The sequence below is a fragment of the Montipora foliosa genome, chromosome 12 (assembly GCF_036669935.1).
Source record: "Montipora foliosa isolate CH-2021 chromosome 12, ASM3666993v2, whole genome shotgun sequence".
In the NCBI taxonomy this organism is placed as follows: Eukaryota; Metazoa; Cnidaria; class Anthozoa; order Scleractinia; family Acroporidae; genus Montipora; species Montipora foliosa.
Window position 1 is genome coordinate 7,084,541 of NC_090880.1, and position 22,500 is coordinate 7,107,040.

The 22,500-nt window shown below is 38.3% G+C and overlaps 1 protein-coding gene and 1 pseudogene across 14 annotated transcripts in view; both read right to left on the reverse strand.

The window, feature by feature from the left end:
* The window catches only part of LOC137978800 (polycystin-1-like protein 2), a 98,018-nt gene that overhangs the window by 44,608 nt on the left and 30,910 nt on the right, over nucleotides 1–22,500 (reverse strand). For 5 of the 14 annotated variants that reach the window (XM_068825871.1, XM_068825875.1, XM_068825872.1 and 2 more), the window contains exon 4: nucleotides 1,441–1,530. In XM_068825871.1, coding sequence (XP_068681972.1) covers nucleotides 1,441–1,530 — 90 coding nt within the window. Of the gene's footprint in view, nucleotides 1–1,440; nucleotides 1,869–2,665; nucleotides 2,879–6,038; nucleotides 6,075–6,188; nucleotides 6,269–9,629; nucleotides 9,822–9,911; nucleotides 10,078–11,740; nucleotides 11,855–21,516; nucleotides 21,624–22,500 lie in introns of those variants that run through there. The other 9 variants (XM_068825882.1, XM_068825877.1, XM_068825884.1 and 6 more) reach the window with 7 other exon arrangements.
* LOC137979814 (uncharacterized) lies at nucleotides 15,350–17,251 on the reverse strand (annotated as a pseudogene).

Sequence of the window (22,500 nt, forward strand, 5' to 3'; positions counted from 1 at the left end):
GTAGCATGAAGTGACTAGGATTATTTCTACTCCCCCCTGGATGGTAAAGGTGCGATAAGATGATCAGGTACCCGGTTGCTTGGTAACGGACGAAGTCAGAGTCCTACCCATACTTTTTCTACCTCGGTCAAGTTTGACCTGGGCCTCATTGTTCAATACTGAGATGGGTAGCGTTATCCACCATGAAAGGGAGAAGTGATCCTGTATTTGTCTCTTATCAATTCAGGTCGCTTCAACAAGATTCGAGCCTATGACCTACGAATCCAGTCAGTTGGGAGAAGGTCAATTTGTCGGGCCCATTTGTTCCCGTCCCGTGAAGGACTCGATATATGAAATGAATGTATATTTGAAGTGCAGGTTATAGAAGAATGAGACAAATGATCCTCTCACTTACAGCTGGACAATTTAAGCAATTGTTTCTTAACGACACCTGAAAAATTCAGGTGGCTTTACGTGGGGCTTCATAACTCAGTTGGCGCCAGGGCATTGCACTCATTGGCATCCCAGAGGTCCTTGGTTGGAATTAACCTCGTTAAAGCCGCCTGATTTTTTCAGGTGTCGATAAGAGAAATTTGCTTAAATTACTCTTTGTTTGTCCTCCCAAATTTTACATAAGCATTGTTTTTGTTTTCTCTTGGGACCATTGTAAGTCCCAAGAGAAACTGGAAACAAAGCGTACGTAAAATTTGGAGGGACAAACAAGGAGTATTATGGTATTTTCCGAAGTGGCCTATATCCAGTACTTCAAATATTTATATGTTATTGGGCGATTTAGTTTGTAGTATCGTGGGATATTTTTACGAATCTCGCTGTATTTTGGCGAGCCCGTATATCCCACGCGATACTACACACTAAATCGACCAATAAGCTATTTAGTACCCATCTTTTTCGCGCTATATTTTAGCAAGTGAATTGTAAACAACCGAGAACGTGTTACAGATTTGCACGTGAGGTGGGGCAAACGTCAGCACCTCAACCAGTCAAAGCGGTTTTCTACTGTATATCGTGGGATAGTTTTACTTGTTTCGTGCGTTTTCTGTACAATAACTAATACAGATGGATAATAAATACATTCATTCCTTTCATCGTTATTCACTGTCTAGTAGATTAGCTGCAAACACCCCTGTTTGGTTGGTCAGTGTTCCATCCAATGGATAGCACCATTTACGTTGCGGTATTTTAAAGATTTGAATCCTTTAACATTGATTGATGTATGATCTCGGACGCCCTGATCTTTCTCTCCAAAATTGATCGTAAGGCCTAGACCACCGAAAGGGATATCATGACAACCACCCATTAAACACACTGATGGAATGACATGCACTAAATAAGACCTTTATCCCTTTTTGTGGGAAGTTAAAATATTATGGGATGCAATCATACGAGCCGTAGAAATATTAGCAAACTTTTGATACAATAACAGCAAAGCATGCAACCTACCTTCAGAATTCGTAGCAGTTAAGATAAAGATTGCGGAAAGGGCTGTAATTAAAATAAGCTTCATTGCGATGTTTTGTCCTTTGTGTCCGCCTAAGAGTGATCAAAGAAAGTTGAGTTCTGAGTACGAGAAATGCCCATTGAACGGTTGAATTAAGGGGAATTAGATATTTCTAAACCCTAAATGATGATGTGATCATGATTATGATTTGCTTTGCTATTTCACTACGCTTCAAGGCAGACAGCAACATCGGTGAACGTTGATAAAATTAAGAGACAAAACTAATATTTTTATGTGCAAACAAATTAAGGCGGTTGTTTTGTTTGAGCGAGTTCTGAACCTATGTCATTTCCAATGCAAACACTTAATGCTCTATTTGAGGTCGCCGCCCTCAAATTAACTTACATTTACGAACAGCCATAATCCTCTTAGTTTGACAAAGGGTACAGTGTGACAGAAATATTCAAAGCCAATTCATGTATTTTGCTCAAAATTAATGAACTCAGAGCAATATTTCGCTTTTGTCCTCACTGTATCCTATGAAACCGTCAATTGGACAAACGAGAAATACAAGCCGCAATCATCCATTGCATTATTAATTTAAGTTAACGATCAGGTCCCAGTTGATCGAAGACTGGATAACTATGTCACTATCGGACAGTTCCAGTATCTGCAAGGATTTGATTATTTACTCACGCATCCGAAAATATGCGGACTGCATGCAAACACAGTTAGGGCGTCCGCCAATGGCGGGTTTAACGTGGATAGTGTAATGGGATAAAGTTATCCAGGCTATGAACAATTTGGGGCCGGGAAGCGAAGGTCACACTTCAAGACAAAACATAAAAGCTGGGAACTTTAGAAGGAAATGCATTCAGCTAAATAATGCTAACAATGCTCTCAGTTCGTGTTATCTAAGAAAAACATCCTGCTATCCTGAAAGAACGTCATCATTTGGTGCAAAACGTTCGTTTCATCCAAAAAACGCAACTTTTTGCGTATTTGTTCCGTGGCATCGTACAGTGTAACTACTTCATCGGTGATACTTTCGTCAATATACAGGAAGACGGGTCTTTTACCCGGGTGATGCTGCGTTCGTCTATACGTGATTTAACACTGATTAATATCATCAGTTGTCGAATTTTGTGCTGCTTGGTTTTAAAAATGTCATATTGGACAATATTTACAAAATAGTAGCCTTTTCTGTGTCAGGGGAGTAAAACCTACCTCTGCCTTAAGCGTTTTCCATGGGCTCTCATCCGGCGAGTTGTGCTTTCTTCGAAGGTTCGTTGACAGTATTGCCAACAAAATTCTCTGTTGACCCGCCGACTAAAACGGACTAGTTATATCAACTACAAAACACTTGATAAACAGTATTAATTCCCTTCAAAGGAAACCGAACTGCACATGCCTACATTGCCATATTTTAACTGGAAAAGTGTAACTAACATACCTTTCTCTTCGAGGTTAATTTTTTTTTCATTCGTTCATCACTTGTTCACCTTTGTGGCTAAATTATATTAAATTGTTGTCTTTAACCGACCTCCCCAGAAGTAAATAAGTAATTGAAAAAATCTGGCGTTGGTGTTTCCGCAATGAAATGTCATTAGGTCTTCACTTAAAAAGGTGCGATATCCAAGTCATTTGATTTTGACTCAAAATCAGTAATTTGTTCGGCTTTTCGGCGATTGTTTCAAACTCGAACAATGTAGCCATATCGGCAAAAGACTTCTTCAGGACATCTTTAATCAGCATACGTTTAATGAGACATTTGGTATCCGGAAAAGACGTGGCACATCAAAGTTCATGAGGATTTCAATCAAACAGAAATGAAAACATTTTTATGACGATTCATCGCTTTAACAATTTGGATCATTTGTCATCGTAATCCTTATTTATCAGTGGTGGGAAATGCCAGCTGCTGCCTTGCAGTGCTCATTGTTCATCACATCAATAAGTTTTGAAAGGTCTAATTTTCTTTGTTGTCGCTGATAAGGTCTTCTGGGGGATATTGTTTGGGTCCAGAAAATTCGATCAGCTGGCCTTTAAAGAAAAAGAAGAGAAACTGATTGTATACAGTTCCATGTCTTAACATGCTGCTCTTGACTGATCATAATTAAATTCTATCACCGTACCGTATCAATACGCTTGAAAAGTTTCCAACTTTAGTAGCATCACTCCTGTACTTGTCACCCTTGATGTGGCAGCATCTTCATGAAATATTCTTGTTTTATATAAGCACAGAAGAAAGACATAATTTACAACGTATTGCTAACGTACGTCAGTGGTGCCAAAGTAATACTTAAAAGAAACAGTTACTATCTTGTTATCTGAAAGTCAGCTGAATACGGTGGACTTTGTCGAGAATTAGCTCTATTTCTTTAACCTTTTCATTGTTTACTCTCTTGAGAAACTGAACACGTTTCTTTAACTTCGCACACAACATATCGGCCGAGGGCGCTTCCTTTTTTGCCGGGACAGGAAAAATAAGTTATCGTGGTAATTGAGCTTATCCATGTTTCTTAGTATCGCTAGCGACAATAACTTTCTTTTTCCTATTTTGCCGCTTTGTCAGTGGTTGATTTCTTCTACAGAGTGGGCGTGCGGAATTCTCTTTGATAAAATTACATTGCTACGGATTTGCAAACTAATTTGAAAGCCGAGACTTCATTAAAAATTAAACCGTCTGTTTGTCCTCCAAACCGGCCCAGAGCACGGTTGCTTGAACCAGTTGCCGAAGTGACGAGAATTTCACCTCTATCAAGACAGCGTTTTGTTCAAACTCTTCAGACGTTCTTTGAGTTTTTTAATTGTCAAAACCTCCACAGTTACCCTAGTTAGTGCCTTTGTAAACTTTCTTGTTGTTTTATTAAACCTTCTGATTCAGTTTCTGTCGACTTACTTATTATTATTATCATTATTATTATTATTACAACACTGGACGAAGGGAAACTGTAGAATGAAGCTACGAAAGTCTAACATCATATAGATCAGGGACAGATGTGCCTGGCTAGGAATTTTACGTACAGTTTGATTTGATCATCACCTTTCGGTGCTGACGCGACTATATATCAAACAGAAGACCAAGAACTGTTGAATACCAGTTTCGTACGTCAATACACATTTTGAAAGTTACTGAGAGAGTCAACAAAATAGGCACTGCTAATTACAGAATATCAGTCAGTGTTTTAAGTATTCAAAATGAGCCAAACCGCAGAATTTGCACATGAATGGGGCGTATTGTTATATGCCATGTCAAAGCTCAAGAATGCCGCTACAGGCTGGGCATAGGTATTATTCTGCTGTTCCTCTTTGAAAACACCTTGTCACCTGATAAAATTGGTACAAACCCTTTCTTCGGGAAAAGTGATCACGAAAAGTAACATTTTGTTGTGAAAACTACTTGTCCAGAGTTTTAAAATGACAAAGCTGTAAATTACTCACCAAGTCAATGTGCGTCTGTAGCCGACGTAGGATGCTCCCACGTGAATACCAAACCACAGACGCCCGAACTGGAATTATCGATCACCTTTCGCCAATCACGTTTTGACATTTTTACCATGGGCTTATTTCCGTTTGAAAAATAACAAGCTAAGATTTCATTAAATTTTCTTTTGCGTGATTGAAATGTTAAAGCTTAGTTTTCAGTGTTTTAATAGTGTTTAAAATTTAAATTCATTTCTCTTTATCTATACATTAAAGTGATTTACATTACAGGACAGTTCTGTCATTATTATCCATTGGTTCAGGGAAATAACATCTTGAAAAAAAAAAAGATTGCTAAAATGGTTCACTTCATTTGAGAGAATTAGAGACATTTTACTCAATTTTGAGTTTCCCTTGACTATTATATTGCAATACGAAAGTACTACACGGGAAAATTCTCATTGTCTGGAAGACTCGCTATATAATTGTGTTTTAAAGTTGTTTCTCTCTTTGCTCACTTCTAGTGTTTTCCAAATTATTAGCACTCTATAGCTGAAAATTAAATTAACGGATATTTCACCGTTTTCATTTGTTGCCAAAACATATATTTTTCTGTGATTTAGTACAAGAAAAACCTCGAAACTGGCTGCCTTAAGTTTCCTAGCCGACTTTGTAATTTGAGAGGTCGATCATAGACCACTCAATTGTAAACAAGTAAACCCTATTACTTACCTCCAGTATTTTTATGTTGCATAAAACTTGATTGTGTTTTTCAACTGGCCCCGCTGTGTTTAAAACAGAGTTATGTCCCTTCCTTTGTTAACTCTCATCGGCTTGCTCGATGTTTAAGGACGGAAAGCCCAATAGGGGCTCTGCCGAGTCAATCGGAAAAACCTGAAGAGGATTTCTCGCTTTAATAGTCGACATGTCTATTTGAGGTCAATGTAGAGGGAAACAAAAATAAAAAGAAAGGAGAAAGAGAGAGCTCTTTCTTCGGCGCTTTTACCATACAGTGTATCTTTACTTTTCTAAATGGTGCTTGATAGCACAAGTGTTATACTAATATTTTTAAAAGTACAAACATGTTCCTTAAAGTCAAAAGTGCGGCTGTATTTTTAAAAATTTCTATACTTTTCTGTTCTAAACACGTTAAAAAGAACCTATTGATAGTTACCCATGCTTTGCCTTCATTGAACTCACGAGAATGGTAAATCACGGTCTTCAAGAATAAAGAACCTTATTTCAAATTTTCAGGCGTTCTGTCCTCTCTCCGTAGAGAATTGCCTTATTTTAGTTGTATTTTGTTAATAATAGATTGACTTACGAGAGATTTAAAGGAAATTGCGACTTCCAAAGCTCCAGTGATGAAGGTACTTAGCCTTTGGAGGGATCAGCTGTAGGGGTCTAAGTGGATCAAAGATTTAAAAAGACGTTTAATATCCCAGTGACTGAGATATCGTAAGGATGGCTGTCCAATGGGTGACAACTTTTCAAAGCTTCCAATTATTTTTCTCTTAGACATTTTAAGACGAAAGGCGTTTATGGGAATTACCATGCCACCCGACTAAATTGTTTCGAAATTTTGCATTTGAAACAAGCATATTAAATTTTAATAGTCTCCTCCTAAATTTGTGAGCAATGAATGAGGATATGGCTGCACTCGATAACACAAATCTATCCCAATTCGTCAAGGACAGAATTTAAATGAACAACTTTAGGAATTGTTATTCTTAACGTAAAAGAAATCTCTAGAAATTCCAAAATAACTCTTTAATAAGCAATTAAAAATCAGCACTCCCGGAAAGACGCAAATAAGCCGCGTTAGAAGACATGATTGTGATTTGAGATCTCATGCGGTTTCAACTGAATGCGCCATAACACTTCATATTGAATTACCCAGTTATCTAAATCCGTTGTGTAATTGCCGAGAACACATACTGCACTTGGGGTGTAAATGGATGCATTCATTTTGCATCAAACATTTATTCGTTAAACTTGAAATCGGATTCTGCCCTCGGTGTATTAAACTTTAAGCTGCCTTTCACTGAATTTTATACTCATGCATGAGACTTCGAGAGAAAACCCTTAATTTCTTACTTAAGCCAACTGGGATGTACTCATGACAGTGCCTTGAAGTTCAATCCCAAGATGTCACTTCGCAAAAAAGATTAATGCGGTCTCAGTTCTATATGCTGCGCAAGGTCGGATTCAAACTGCTTTTTAAACCTCAAATGGAAAGCTATTTCTAGCAGACAAAACGTAAAAACGTAAAATGCATGTTTGTCATGTTCGGTCTATGGTGGCTCAATCTTCTTTAATCAATCAATGAAACAAACTAAATATTCTGGTCGTTGAAATTACACTGTACAAAATGTCTATAACTTTTTGAATCGGTGATCTTGAAAGGTATGTCCATTCAAATGACACCAGTGACTTGTCATCTCCCGCAACGATATCGATTTGATAATTTTCTTGACTGTTCCACACTTTTAAATATTTCCCCTCTACCCTTCCAATTTTTCCGAATTTTTAAAGTTTTTAATTTGTATCTTTAGCTGCATTGTGCTGGTCTCTTTCGACCCAATGTTTGAGCACCAAGTTGCTAAAAAGTCAGCTTTCTATGACAGACAAGAAGGCACTTGTTTGAAATAGTCAGAAATCATCTTCAGTTGCATCCCTTTCAAAATTGTTGAAAGACGGTAATGATTACTCAGATATTGTTGCTATGGAAATTACCTACCATAACTACTCTTCTTGAATTTAAGTCTTTACTGTGATCCTGTTTATGACCGGGGCTGAAAGTGAGAGCGGCGAACTTGCTGCTTACGCTATTTGGCTACTTGGTGTTCTTAAGCCGATGGCCGATTTGAGCGCCATTTTTTTGCAATTTAATTGTATTTTGTAGCGTTCTGGAAAAGCTGTGGATGTGAACCATGATGACATTTGCTTCGAAATGCATCCATAATCGTGCAAGTTTTAAAAGGACTTGTCACAATAAAATCGCCGCTACCTAATGCTTCACGTACACGTACAAAGACCACATACGCAGACTGAAAACCCGGAGGGAGGGGGGGGGGGGGGACAACTTTAGGAATTTCTGGGTGGGGATGTGCCGCTGGGACCCTGGAACCCTTAGTCTATACCAGAGCTTGTTCAGCTGGATTTTGCTACCCTATACTAGAGTAAACTCCCACCGATTTCCGGCTAAAGTCCGATTCTTGACAGTTAATAATATCCAGAGGTGTTTCATAATAGCCATTTATTGACACTGTTGAGGCTGAGTTACGTAAACTTAAACTTTGCCGATTTGATTTTTTTATATTCTTGAGTGGGAATTTCTGGTTTCCTTAGTCATGATAAAATCTTCAACCGACTGGGCAGTTTCGTGAAAAATGATACCCTATTCTAGACCGAAAGGCTATGATTTATATACTCTATCCTAGAGTAAGCTTGAAAACCATACCCTTCACAGCGGCACATACCTATATAGTCCATATATGGCAGTACCCCCCTCCCCCCGGGATTGAAAACGACGCAAACGACTGAGTTCTAATAATGTTACGTGATGACGCCAACACATTTTGCCCTGGTTCTATAAATAGTATAGTTTTAGTTTAATTTGGCCAAAGAAATGACAGCACGTAACTTTCTTTAAGCTGAAAAGAAGGAAGTCCTAAGAGATTAAACAGATAGGCATCTGTTATTGCTTTTTGCATGAATACCTTCAGTATTAAAGATATCCTTTGTTCTCTTGTTTTAAAACGGTCAGTTGACTGTTTTATTATTGAGCAAATGTGTATTCAAAAAGCGAAGAAAAATTCCTAAAATTAAAGGAACACGATGCAAAATGCGATATTTTTGTCACTTATAAAAGTTTCAAACTAACATGCGGATAACGAGTGGCCACAAGCATCATTATGCATATGTAGTGGACACTTTCAAACCGTGAGTAATTATCCCTTTTAACATCCACAAGAAATTAGTACTTAGACAAATTTTTCTAACAGTGCATTAAGAGGACCTTAGAATTTAATAGTTTGGCTCTAATATTGATCTCGATTTAGTTCCTAAATTCGTTCGTGCAATATCCTGGTCAGTTTGTGAATCTCTCCTGTCATAATGTCATTACTTTAAAACATTTATTAACAACTTTGTCATTTCGAGACGTGACCCACAGAACACGCGGAAAATGCCCAATTTTGTTAAGTTTGTGCGTAGTGTGTTTTACAAGTATCGCCGGATTGAAGTTGTTCTTCAAGTCACTTTTGAGAGAAGACTACCTGCTGGTACCACTGTAAGCAATTAAACCTTTTCCCCTGAGCATGGTTAAAGCGACCGTTTTACCTTATTTATTTTTTATTTTAAGAGAGTTTTCGCATTCAGTTATACCAACTTGAACGCCATGAAAGCAAAATTTAAGTATTACACTAAGCTTAGTACAACTGCAAAAAAAGCAAAACAACTTGCGTTCCCTCACTGAGTTAGCTGAAGTTTTATAACTGTCCTGTAAAAAAAGTCCAAACTGAATTTTTTTTATTATCTGAGTGTCAATGAACCAGCAACAAGATTATGTCGTAGGAAAGCCTAAAAAAGTCAAATCGGCTGCAGTAAAAAGGACGGCTCGACAATTGAGGAGAGATGTAAATAAAACTTTCCTTTAATTATGGGACTAAAACAAATGAGATTTTAACTCCGCTCCGATTTTAAGCCTTAACGTTTACAAGAGGTGATACAGAATTAACACTGAGAAGAATATTCTTCATACCTTCGTATCTCTTTGTTTACCGCCAGAACTCATAGTTTCTCCTATGATGTCTGAGGTCAGTAACGATCATAAATTGTGATGTTTCGGCGGTTTTTCATTGTGCCATTTTGAAAAACTAATTGAAGGTCAAACGCCTCATGTGCACCTGCGCTCCAAGATCCTCTAGAAGTTTGAAGGAGGGAGGACTGCTGTCTTGGTAGAGAAAGATGAATTAATTGTTTGCTTTTCGAAATGTCAATAATTGACCCAATTCTGTTATGAAAACTCATCCATAAGAAATACCTTGTATATTCGACCCAGAGAAACCCCCAACGACGGATCGTTTCCAAAATTACATTGGTCTAACAACCGGAGTTGAACTGTTGATGATTTTCACTCCATGACCAATGACTCTTTTGTTACGAGAATTTGCTTGTGGATATGTGGATGGCAAATGAAATGATGTCATGGGGCGTCATCTTCATATTAAATGAATATTTTAAGGCTTCCAAGCTACACCAGCACCCATCACCGCCTTTTATTTACTTTCACATCATGAAAAAAAGCTTGTTTTACTGGATTGTGGCCGACCCTAGAAATCGAGCATCGTTCTTATCAAATAGTCGCATTTGTATTTCTTTCATTATCACAAAAGCTGAAAGCGGATTAATTTGTGCATGCGGAGAATAATTCAGATTCTGAAGACGTGGGAAGTAGTTAAATGTTTGTTATTTGTCCATGGGATAACATTTTCATTCGTCAAATAAGCTTTGCTAATACTTAAATACTGATCTTTTATGCTTAATCCCATCTTATAACAAACAGCACATATTCGTACAAAACCACCAAGTTGGTTATACTCGAATCCGTTATTACACGGCTTCTCTCACTTATTTTAAAAGAAAACAAATATTTTCATTGAAAAACACAATTTAAAACTACTCGCTTAGGCAGAAGTAATGTTTTGAATTGATATTTCTTTCGGACCAAAGCGGTTTTCATTCGGCGCCTTCTACTTGCATCCAGACAAAAGAGGATAGATAAATTTTACTATAAAAGGTGTTTCCAATAATTAATTTTTACAGAGCAATGCTATGCGTAAATGTTAGAACGCGTAGAAAAAAAAAATCGTCAACACTGCGAAAGAATATCTTTGATAAGCAAAACGGAGCTATCAATATTCCATTCGGTTCTCTCTTTGTTATTTCTCTTTTGTTAATGAGTTTTCAAAAAATGTTCGGCCTCGCGGTTTGCGAATACATGATAAGCCAAAAATGTTTTACCGCAAAGCAATTATGGGTGTGTTTGCGTTAAATTATGCCACAGTAAAAAAGGACAGCTCTTTCACATGTTCGCAACATCTAATTTTTTTTGCTATTGTATATTTTCCCGAATAGGGACCTAAGATGAGCTCTGCTGCAAATCGAGTTACTCAATTGCGCGTTTTTGCTGAGATGCGACTTCGCACGCAGTAAGCGTAAACAAGCATTGGTCAGCCATCCTCTTGTTACATGTTTAATTTAGGTCTAGGTAAAATTGTTTGAATTGATGAAGTAAATTTTGTCGTTTCTTTTTTTCTTGTTCATCTCAAAACTTGTCAGTTAGTTAATCTGTTGTCACGGTATAAGATATTAAAGTCTCTCTCAATAGCACAGGAAATGTTTTTCTCCGACTGTTCCATTTAATCATGATGCACTGACAAGTTTTCGAAGGCTCGTTCACTTTGGTAACTGTGTTATTTATCTTAAGCTTCATGCACTTTTTGTTCAACTTGTATAAACATAGCATGTTTCACCTGTGAGGTTTGGTCATCATCATTTGCTGGCTATCGCGGATCGAACTCTTGTTATTATTCGGAGTCAGTGCCGTTTTAAATATTAAAATACTTACAGTAAGTGCTACGATACGAAAAAGTTTTTTTCGTTTTGCTTTACCCAACAATTTAATTCTCCTTCTTTTGAAATTGAATTTTCTTATGTACTGCGAGTGTTGATTCTTGCTCTGGTTATGTTCCAGTGATAGATTTGTTAAGCAAACCTTTGTTTTTGTGGGTAAGCGCCAAAGTCCATTTGTCAGAGATTATAAGTTTTGTTATGTTAACTGCATTTGGCTTTTTAGTGGTATGGCATTACCTTGGCTTCTTCGCTTCGAGGGGCCTTCTTTGCTATCCTGTACAGTAGCTTTTGGGACACAGTTATACCCCAGTTGGCCGTGATTCACGCCTCACAGATGTCACAAATAAATAACTAAATAAATAATAAATAAAGAAAGACATTAATAAATTTTCGGTCTCTATAACTCTTCTTCCATAAAGCCAAATTCTGTATAAAAATTGTGCAGAGCAAAACTAGATACCGTTAAAATTTATATCCTGTGGATTAAAAGTGTGTTTGTTTTAGCCGTTTCCCTCCTGATAATTATCATCCTTTCTTTGCTGTTCTTTTATGAGTTTTTTTTTCCGGTGAACATGTGTTCCTTTTAAAAAGCGGCTTTCAGCAATGTTTACGTTAGCTCTGGATTTGTTAGTTTGGGCTTAAGAGCCAAGATTCATTTCCAGTCATTAATAATCCCCTTATAACGTCATTCGTGTTACGCTTTGTTAGACTTGCATATATCATTTTGAAGGTGTATTTCAACTCTGAGTTTAGCACTTTTGTACCTGACCGTTGTATCTTAGATGAACAATAAAGCTTCAATAAATATATTGTTCAAGGGTTGAACATCGATCAAGTAACACCGTATCGGTACAGTCTTGTTTTCAAAAAGTTGTTGTTTTTTCTATACTTTCGTTTGGCGTTTTGTTGTTGTTGTTTTTAAGAGAAAATGTTCGATTCGATCGGGAACCACTTTGTCGGTGCAGCTGCGGGTGTTGTTTTTTTTTTCCTCCATTGTCGAACCAAATGCTCTTGAATCTTTCTTGAGAAATATTTTCTAACGATTGCTTTTCAGACATCTTTTCCCTCTAAGCGTTACCTTGATTATTGCGGCGGCATCTTCAAGACCTATCCTGATGGCAATGAGTTCGTTGGCGTGAAAAGGTAATTCTCACAACTTTGCAGACACACGTCTTTGATCTTAATGTTTCCGCTTTCCCTCAGTAATTATGTACTAGCATTTTTTTAGCAGTTCATTTCTCATGGACACCTCAATTAGGGCCGGAGTGAATTGTTCCATGATGTGTCCGTCGTAATGCGGCCAGATTTCAAAGGCTTTGCATGGCTTAAGCGAAAGCAGGTTATAACTGACGAGTTTAAATTGTTAAGATAAAGGCTATTACAGCCATTAGGGACCCCAGTGAAGGTTCGTTTTCATCATCTGGCTAAACGCACTGATCTATATGAAAAGTATCACGTCTCAGGCAGAAATTTTCATAAGTAAAAGATACAGTGGAAATTAAATTGTATCTCGATATAACTGAGGAGAGTACTTATTTTATCAGCCGCGGCTTTAATTTGAGCTGGGAATATTTTTTGTGGTGCCACTTAATAGTGCTCAAAAGTGATCCCTAAAAGGCCCAGTTTTTTAAACATTTGTTGACCCTTTTATAGCATTTTAAAAATCTTCCCGTTAGGCCTAATATGCCATTTTCGAAATATCAAATATTCAGCTTAATAGTGAGGCAGTGAGGACGAAAACAATAGAAACACAATAGAAACACAATAGAAACATCCACTTTCCATTGTCTTTGTCCTCTAAACCTCTCTTTCAAGCTGAATTTTAATATATCGAAAAAGGCCAATTAAAAATCCTTAATTATTTGTCCTCAAAATTTCTACTGTTAGACGGACTCTTCAACATTTTTAATTTGCGTCGCCTTCTTTTTGCAAAGTTCGGATGTGAGCACAACTGCACCAAAAGAAGATAACAGCTAAATGCTTCATACTGAGTATTATTCTTGGCTTGCACGTGACGTCACTGTACTTTCCATATTTGGGTATCCGCCATGTTGGGGTTCCACCGCGGGTAAAATTTACATGTGTTTATTACGCATATATGCCATCGCTGTGTACTATACGATGAGTTCTTTGGAAAATGAACGCGTCCCCTCGCTTGACGAGCTTTGTAGTAAGATCCCAATATTGTCGGAGTATAGTGCTAAACTTGACGACAACGTAAAACGAAGATACGTTGAAAAAATCGCCGAAATTGGAGTCGATCCGGTCACCATTCCCGATCAACAGTTTGACACGGAGTACCTTCCACCTATCGAAGCGATGGATTTGCTTAGCTACTTGGTTTTGGAAACGAGGTTCTACACGAAAGAGCAGTTCAAAGCATACAAGAGTTTGGAAGCCTACAACTTTGTGGTTTCAGGATTTTTATCAGGCATTCAAGGCTGTGTTGTCGCTGGAAAGCACGTTGTTACAGGAAAAGTGAGACATTCACAAAGAATGAATGACCCTTTGATCTATTTGTGGGTTGTCGCCGAAAAAGACGGAACAGTCAAATCAGCCCACTGCTTAGGGTGCAAAGCAGGGCTCTCGCAAACGTGCTCGCATGTTGCAAGTGTGTTGTTTTATATCGAAGCGTGGACGAGGATTCGCGGTAAGTTGGCCTGTACCCAGGCCAAGTTAAATGTACGTGGTTGTTGCCATCATTTGTAAAAGATGTCCCATATGCAAAAATGCGCGACATAAATTTGACCTCCGCCAGAAAACTTAAAGCGGATTTGGATGAAAAAATCGATAACTTAGGAGAGGCTCAGGCAACATCCTTCACCGGCAGCAGAAGAGAACTAACAGTACAAGTTCCCACGGAGACTGAAATGAACACCCTTTATTGTCTAGACAAAAAATTTTTTTAGCTACCTGGACAGCTATCTCACATTGTAAACTAAATAGTTTTTGAGACACACAAAAAAGCTTCAGGTGTTATTGCTATTTATTTACAAAATAAACTGTTTCAACCAATTGGCCACCAGTAAGGTGTGACAAATTAAAATACTTCCCTTTCATTGCTTTACAAATCGTAATCCTCCCAAGATCTGAAATTCAATTCTCCTCACTGATGACCATACAAATCTTTGTTCTCTGTTCTTGTGAATTTGGTGTAACATAAAGACACTTTCCCATAGTTGGTAATTTTCCAAATTCTTACCTCCTGTCTCCTTGACAGAGTAGTAAAATCGTTAGGAGAATTTATTTGCTAGTCATTCCTGGGAGTGAAAGGTGTAAGTAATAATTTTCTAATGTAGGCGTATGATAAAGAACTTCAACCTAATGGCTTAAAAAACTGCAGCCATTAAGGGATATAAATCTAGTGGTAAACGTCTAAGTACCTTTCCTTTTTGTACAGTTATTAATGATCAATGATGAGGATATCTTTACAAGTAAACAAACTGTCTAACTGGTCATCTGTCATTTGTCTTTTTTCCCTTTTCGAAATATCATTAATTAAAACTGGCTGTTATTGGTTTTACAAGTTGTATTTTCAAATAAATGAACTGGGAATGGCATGACAGGATGAACCTCTTATTGTTATAATTAATAAATATCACCTCCTTGGGTTTAACATATAAAATAGCTTTACAACGACTCCCGGTCAATTTGTATGTTCAAATAAATCAACTGGGAATTACATGACAGGAGAAACCTCTCATTGTTATAGTGAATAAATTTCTTTCAATTTCTTGGGTTTAACAGATAAAATTAGCTTTACAAAAGCACATTGTAACCTTTGAAATCCATATATTTGAAATCCATATATTTGAGACAAAAAATCCCTAAAACCCATATTCAAATTGGCCACACAACCCCATAAGGGACTTCCCCAGGTGGTGGTACACACATTTACAACATTTTAAAATTAAACCAACAAATTTCGAAACAGCATGGTTTACATAAGTACAATGGAATCCCAGTTTTGTAAATCCTCTATTTTTTAAAGCTTCTGATAACTTGGACTCGGAGTCATTTCCTCTCTTAAACTATTTTTAACCATTGATTTGAACTCTCTGATTTCACAAACCAATTTACACTAGCCTTAGAGGTTAACAAAATTGGGATTCCATTGTATTTTGCACAGATTAATCTAATCAAATGGGACAATGGGGCCACATAGATTGACAAGTCCAGAGCAAACTCTGAGTATGCGGTCGATCATAGGTACCTGGATCTCAGGATTTCCAGTTGGATTACAGGTTAAAAAATCTACTGACAAGGTACTCTCAAGAATAGTGTATTTCCTGCGTAAAAGTCCTATAACTCGTTCAACGTGGATCCTAACATGTGTGATCCCCCTTGTTCTTTCAACGTCAACAGGGTCCAGTTGTTCTTTTCCTTTAGTGAATGCTGGAATTATGAGTTTTGCTTGTTTAAGGGCAACACCATCGTGAACAGTGAATCCCCTGTCTGCGATAACTAGATCCCCAGGAAGCAAGTTGTTGAGCAGCCCACAATTTTCCGTGAGATACTTGTCTGAGGTGCGTCCCCCCCAGGCTTCCGAGACAAAGGAGATGCAGCCTTGAGGGGTTATGCCGATGAGGACCTTGACTGTGTTGTGGTGTTTGTACGAGCTGAACGTTTGTGCTCTAGCCAGGAGGTTTGTCGGTTTTACACAAAAAACTTCAAAACAGTCAATAATGACGGTTGTCTTATTTCCAAACGAAAACTTAAAACACTGGGGCATGGTCTTCCAAAGTTCTTCCCTCTCTGGCCACCTGATCAGTGGGGACAACCGCACATCCATGATGACCAGCCAGTGTGCAAATGTCCTTGATACTGTGGACATAGAGACTCCAAATCGGCCAAGTCTTGGTGTGGAACATTGAGTCTCAATTTCATCAGTACCATAACCATCTCTTGAAATAAAGAAAGGGATTGTGTTCTTCGTTTGACATGGGGTGCAACATGACTAAAAGTGGCTTCCAGTACTTCAATTGTTGGCAAACCAGTGTAGAAAGACACTTTCCCGTTATCATCTTTGAAATAATTTTTGTCAAAAGGCTTGCTAGTCACTGACTCAGCAAACAAGTAATCAAACTCTTCTGTTTGAGTTGAGGCATCACTTCATGGGCAGTCCTTGATGGAAAGAGATTCCACGGAGCGATATAAATAATCGAACGCTTCTGTTTGAGTAGAGCATGTGCTGTGTGTTGCTTGCTCGTTGGGATCTGATTCTTGCTGGTCTGTAGGTTGCAAGTCTAAGTTCTCCACTTGGACTTGTTCTGAACTGGTACTTGCACTTTCGATCTCAGCAGCAAAATCAGCAAGGGGAACTCCAGGCTCATTTAATTTCTGCTGCTTCAGTGAACGTTCTTGTTCCTGTTGTTCCGCGTGACGTTTTCGCCTTTCCTTTGACCTCTCCGCTCGAGCCTCTCGCGATTGCGCTTGATGTTGTTCACTTTGCGTCGCCGTTTTGTCATGGCCTAAATTGAGATTGGGAACCCAGTCAATATTGTAACGATCCCACAAAGGAGCTGCAGTTCCAGAATGGAAATGTTGGTCGCAAACTTTATCGCTGTTCAAGAATTTATCCGTAAGATCAGCACGGCTTATTGCAGAGATCCACAATCGCCGTCGCTCGATACTCAATTTCTCAACTTCTGGGCCTTGATTTGTAATAATAGCTGGAACTCGATACAATCGGACTCCCTTACCTCGACCAGTCTTTCTAGAACAGCCAACGATCAGGCACATAGGCATTTTGAGGCAGCGGAATTAGAGAAAATCGCGTTTAGGTTCACGAGTTGGTGACTACGTGGTCAGCACACTGGCCGCCATATTGGTTTTGGAACCCCAACATGGCGGATGAAAATGGCAAATTGTACCGGAAGTCACGTGACTGCAAGCCAAGAATACATGTTTCATACTGAGATGGTGCGTTAAAAGCGCTTGCTGAAGAGCTCACAATTGACGAGAAAAGTAAACTCCTAAGACATTGATGTTAACTTGAGTGATATATTTGGTTTGTGGCGTATTCTCAGAGAGGCTCGCGAAAGAAAAGTTGAGTAGGGTACGAAATAAATATTTAAACCGTAAAATGCGTCAAGGCCTGGTCAAACGGGAAAAGTTTGGCGTTTAAACAACATCATACGTTGTTTGGTGAACGAACACACTGTTATTTTCAAAGAGTTAATTTCACTCCAGTGCTGGAGTGAAAAAGTGGAGTAAAATAAAGCGGAGTAAAATGTACTCCTAAGAGGAGTTAATTTAACTCCACTAAGAGTAATTTTACTCAGTACTAGTTAATATTCAAAGGCAATGACCTTGTCTAGAGTAAATTTTACTCTCCCTACAGAGTAATATAATATGCTGGAGTTAATTTTACTCCTATTTATCGGGATACTGAGTAAAGTCTACCCCACTTACTAATTCTACTTTCTGAGAAAAAAAGTACAAGAGGATTTTACTCCTATTTATGTATTTTTGTAGGGTAAATTTAAGTTTAGCCAGTTTAAGATGTGGAATTGGGGTTGTTTTATTTTTGTGAAATTCACCGATTAATTCTTTGTTTTCAAGGAGTTAATTGTAGTGAAAAAGTGGAGTAAAACTAAACGCAGTAAAATGTACGCCTCTTATTTAGTACTCCACTAATTAACCCTTTAACTCCCAATAGTGCCACTTATAGATTTTACTCTGTCTAACGCCAGACGATTTTACTCGTCAATGGGGAACCCCACGGGGCTGAAAGGGTTAACAACAGCTGGATTCACTCAAAAACTATGTCCCCATTAGCCCTTTAACTCCCAATAGTGCCACTTATAGATTTTACTCGTCAATGGGGAACCCCAAGGGGCTGAAAGGATTAAGAGTAGAGTATACTCCCCTCCAAGTCAACAGTTTTACAGGATTAAAATCCTGTTAATAAAGGCCGGTATCTTTCCACATTTCAGTGAGGGTTAATACGATGAGCCGCTCTGAATCTTGCTGGTTTTTTCGTTTTTAATTGGACGACCCGGTAATTAAAGTCGTTATCCTCCGCGATCTTGGATAACACAGTAGAGAACAGACTGGAAACTTGTGAGCCGTTTTGGTCAGCAGTCACCGGTGCAGCTCTTTACTGATTTCGGCGGGTCTTTCGGTGGTTTGAATAACGATCACAATTTGTGCTGACGAGTTTTTCGTTTGTTTACTCTTTAAATGCTGATCCAAAGCAAGGAAATGCTTACAACAACTCAAGTAAAAAGGTAAGCGTTAACTGAACCATGAGCAGATAATATTTGATGCCTTAGGCCCGATTCAGCCACTGCGTACTTAGAACTTCGACGGACACAAATTAACAAAAGTACGCCTTTTGATTCAGAAGTCGAACTTAACTGGTCCCTCCACAGCAGTTCCAAAGCCATTACGAAGAAAACCAATTAATTTTGTCAGCGATTTTCATGTAGAAGGTAAAACATGGTTTATGCATGATCATGAAGTTCGGCACATGAAACGTTCGACGTCTGAAATCAAAGCCGATCCACGGCCATGCTAAAGCCGAATTCCCGTCTAGGCCAGTTGAAAAGAACGCCTGAGCCATTCCAAATTAAAATAGCCGTTCTTAATTGATTCAAACGTCGAACTTTTCATGTATTAAGTTCGGCTCATGAAAAGTATGGCGTCTGAATCGGGCCTTATGACAATTTAATGTAAGCTTATGTAGAATTCAAACCTTTTACATGCACCTTGAAGTCCCAAATTTGTCAAGCAAGGATATTTAAATTGGTATGTATTTCACAAGAGAAATGAAGCTTTAGATCAAATGGTTAAGCAAATGATTTGGTATTAGAGTGCTCTCACCGCAAATTACATGACGACAGAAAGCAGAAAGCTTCAGCTGTCATTTAAGCTATTGTACTCAATGCAAATAGTATGTTAATGCCTGCATGAGATTGTTATTATTGGTGTTTAAAGAAAAGAGAGCCAAATTTTGATGAGTCTGCTCTTCAAACACTTACACTGTACGTTATAACAGAAGTGACAGTGTCTGACACTTGCAGAGTGCAGACCCCAAACTAACCGTAACTCACAGTTATTGAAAGCTAAACGTTTTATTTAAAATGGGTGCTTAGACTTAAATACTGTTTACAATCGCTATTTGTAGGCAGTCTGCAGTTGTCATACACCTTCAGCTTTATTATTACATGTACCAGCATTTTTTTTGAGACATGTGATATTGAGTGTTCTTATCTGGATGAAATTCTTATGACATCTTTTATCTGTAAGTAGCGGTAATAATTTTTGTTTGGAAATGTGACTGAGATTATGAATTATTTTTTCCAAGAAAACTGAAACTTTTCACTATATTTATTTGTTGATTAACAGTTCAAATTGGAGGTGGGTACAGCTGGGAATTGGTTCATTAAAAGATTGCTGGGAAGTTTGGACAGAGAGTTGGTTACAGAAAGTGCTGAGGCTAGGCAAGAAGATGCCTTCTTCTTGCAACATACAGTACATACCACTACATGTATCATCTATAGAAGAGGAGTTGGAGAAACCCCTCAAAAAGCAAGGTTTTGTTAAAACTTTCATTCGCTGTAATTGTTTTGCTGGGAGCATACTTAATTATCAGCTTAATCTCAGGGTTTTTTTTCTTCTTTTTGGAAACAAAAAGTTTTTAGTTTTTTCTTAATGTAAATTATCAGCCTAAGTTCTGTGTTTTTTTTTTCTTTTTGAAAACAATTTGGTCGCCAAACATTTCCCGTTTGGCCGGGCCCTTACGAAACAGACAACACAGATTCCCCTTTTCAGAGGGCTCAGTTCATTACTGATTTAGAGCTGCAGACTTGTATCATCTTAACCGGTTCAAAAAAAAAAAAAAAAAAGGATGCTGACACTCCAGCCCAGATATTTCCGAACAAATGCCTCATTTAAGGAGGCTCGAAAGGGTTTTCAGCTGAGCACGCACTCGTAAGCCACACACGCAATTCTAAAAGCTGCTCCCGTCAGCTCATGATTCACCAGAAAGAAACAAATACCGCTAATTTCGCTCACCTTTCTTCTAATTCCTATACATATGGAAAGTAAATAGACATATCCTATTGACGAAAACAACGAAAATTGTACACACGCGGCTTAATGGTCACTTAAATCCGTTTGTGTTGGCCTGTAGCTTCACGCGCGTGCACTCGAATGAGCGGGTGACGCATGCATAAATGCCGATCTTGTAACCCCCTCATTTTTCCTGATTTTGCAACTTTACTCGCTTATATCTCTGCTCCCGGACGGTGAATTTTTTTCATTTTTTGCATGTTAGCTTAGATAAAAATAAAACGTTTGTCGTTTAAATTTAAATCCTGCATGTGGGTGAAAAAAGAAATTAGCGACACATTTAAAAACAACTCATTTTTCTGAAAAACTGACCTACGGATTTTGTTGAATTTTAAATGTTTTAGAGATTATTTCTAACATTATTTGGTAAAGCTGAATGGGAAGATTTCGCCGTCCCGTTTTTTAAAAAAAACAATATATCTTGATTTTAAGGCTTAAAGAAATGCCTCATATCGTTGCCACGGTAACGTTATTTTGGAGGAAAATGTGATGTGAGAAATCTATGATGGGTACTTAATACCCTGGCCAAATTTTGTCTTGATATGATTATTCTGATAGTACTGTATCTTAAAAAAGACTATGTTTATTTGTTTGAAAAAACGAGAAACTATTCGAGCCTCCTTAAGTTTCAGTCCGGTTGGTGGAACGAACTTTTGGCCAACTTCGCCCCCGTCCCTCTACCCAAAAGAGAGCGAGGTTGACTTTAAGCCCGGGCTGAAGCTCACCAAGTGATTAGGCCCCTAAACCTTTAAGGAGGTTTTTTGGTTACTCGTGACGGCAATAAATTCACATGGGCTGTTAGAATCATAGGCTCCCCAAGCTGAAAATACGTGGTGTATGCGACAGTTTGTGTATATAGAGAATTGTATGGGAACATCACCGATCGTAAAAAAATTGTGTAAATAACTATCTCATTTGAAATAAAGTTTTCCTACCTCAAATGTGTGACGAACTTGTCTCTTTTGCCGAGTTTAGAGCCATTCTGACGCCGTTTAGTGAAGTTATCCGGAAGACCGTTTAGGCCGTTGCTAAAATAATAGGAAGGCCGACCACTCCATCCATCGCTGGCCAGACCTCACTGCACAAATCGTTTTCTCCTCAACAGGAAAAGTCCCGAATCGCTATAAAAACAACAGTTCCATAAAGCCCAGTAAATGTCACTCCAAATACGTGTGTTTCGGCGGCCGAAAGACTCAAGACAAACGAAAACTTTGCACGACCGTTGTTGACTGCCCGGTCACAAGTCAACAACGGTCGTGTTGCCAGCGCGCGGTCACATTTAAATGGTCCAATCAGAGTTGAGGCTGAAACCATCTTGCGAGTTTCCGTTGTTGACGGGCCGTTCGCAAGCCTCTGAGGAAAGCCGAAGAGGTGAATTTTAAGGCAAAGTTTTCGTTCGTCTTGAGTCTTTCGGCCGCCGAAACACACGTATTTGGAGTGAAAACTTTGAGATAGTTATTTACACAATTTTTTTACGATCGGTGATTTTCCCATACAATTCTCTATATACACAAACTGTCGCATACACCACGTATTTTCAGCTTGGGGAGCCTATGTTAGAATTTGCTCGTAGAATACGCAGAGATACAGTAGGTGAAAAGTCCACCATTCCCAGTTGTTAGTCGGTTCGGTAATATTTCATCAAAACAGATACCTTAAATAAAAAGGTTCACCAGTTCGACACAACGAGGTAGGGTCCTTTTCTTCCATTTTGTGGAAACTATCGATCAATTCTTTATCCGATATAAATTTAGGGTCGTATATAAATCAATTCTTTAAATAAGGAAATCCACAATTCATGCAGTCTATTGGTCCTTACTTGTTTCGGAATCAAAGGTAAAAAACGTTTTGCTTTTTTTTTATCATTGCTTTTCTGTTCTTTCTATCTAATTAATTCGACCTCGAAACGCTCTCGGTTA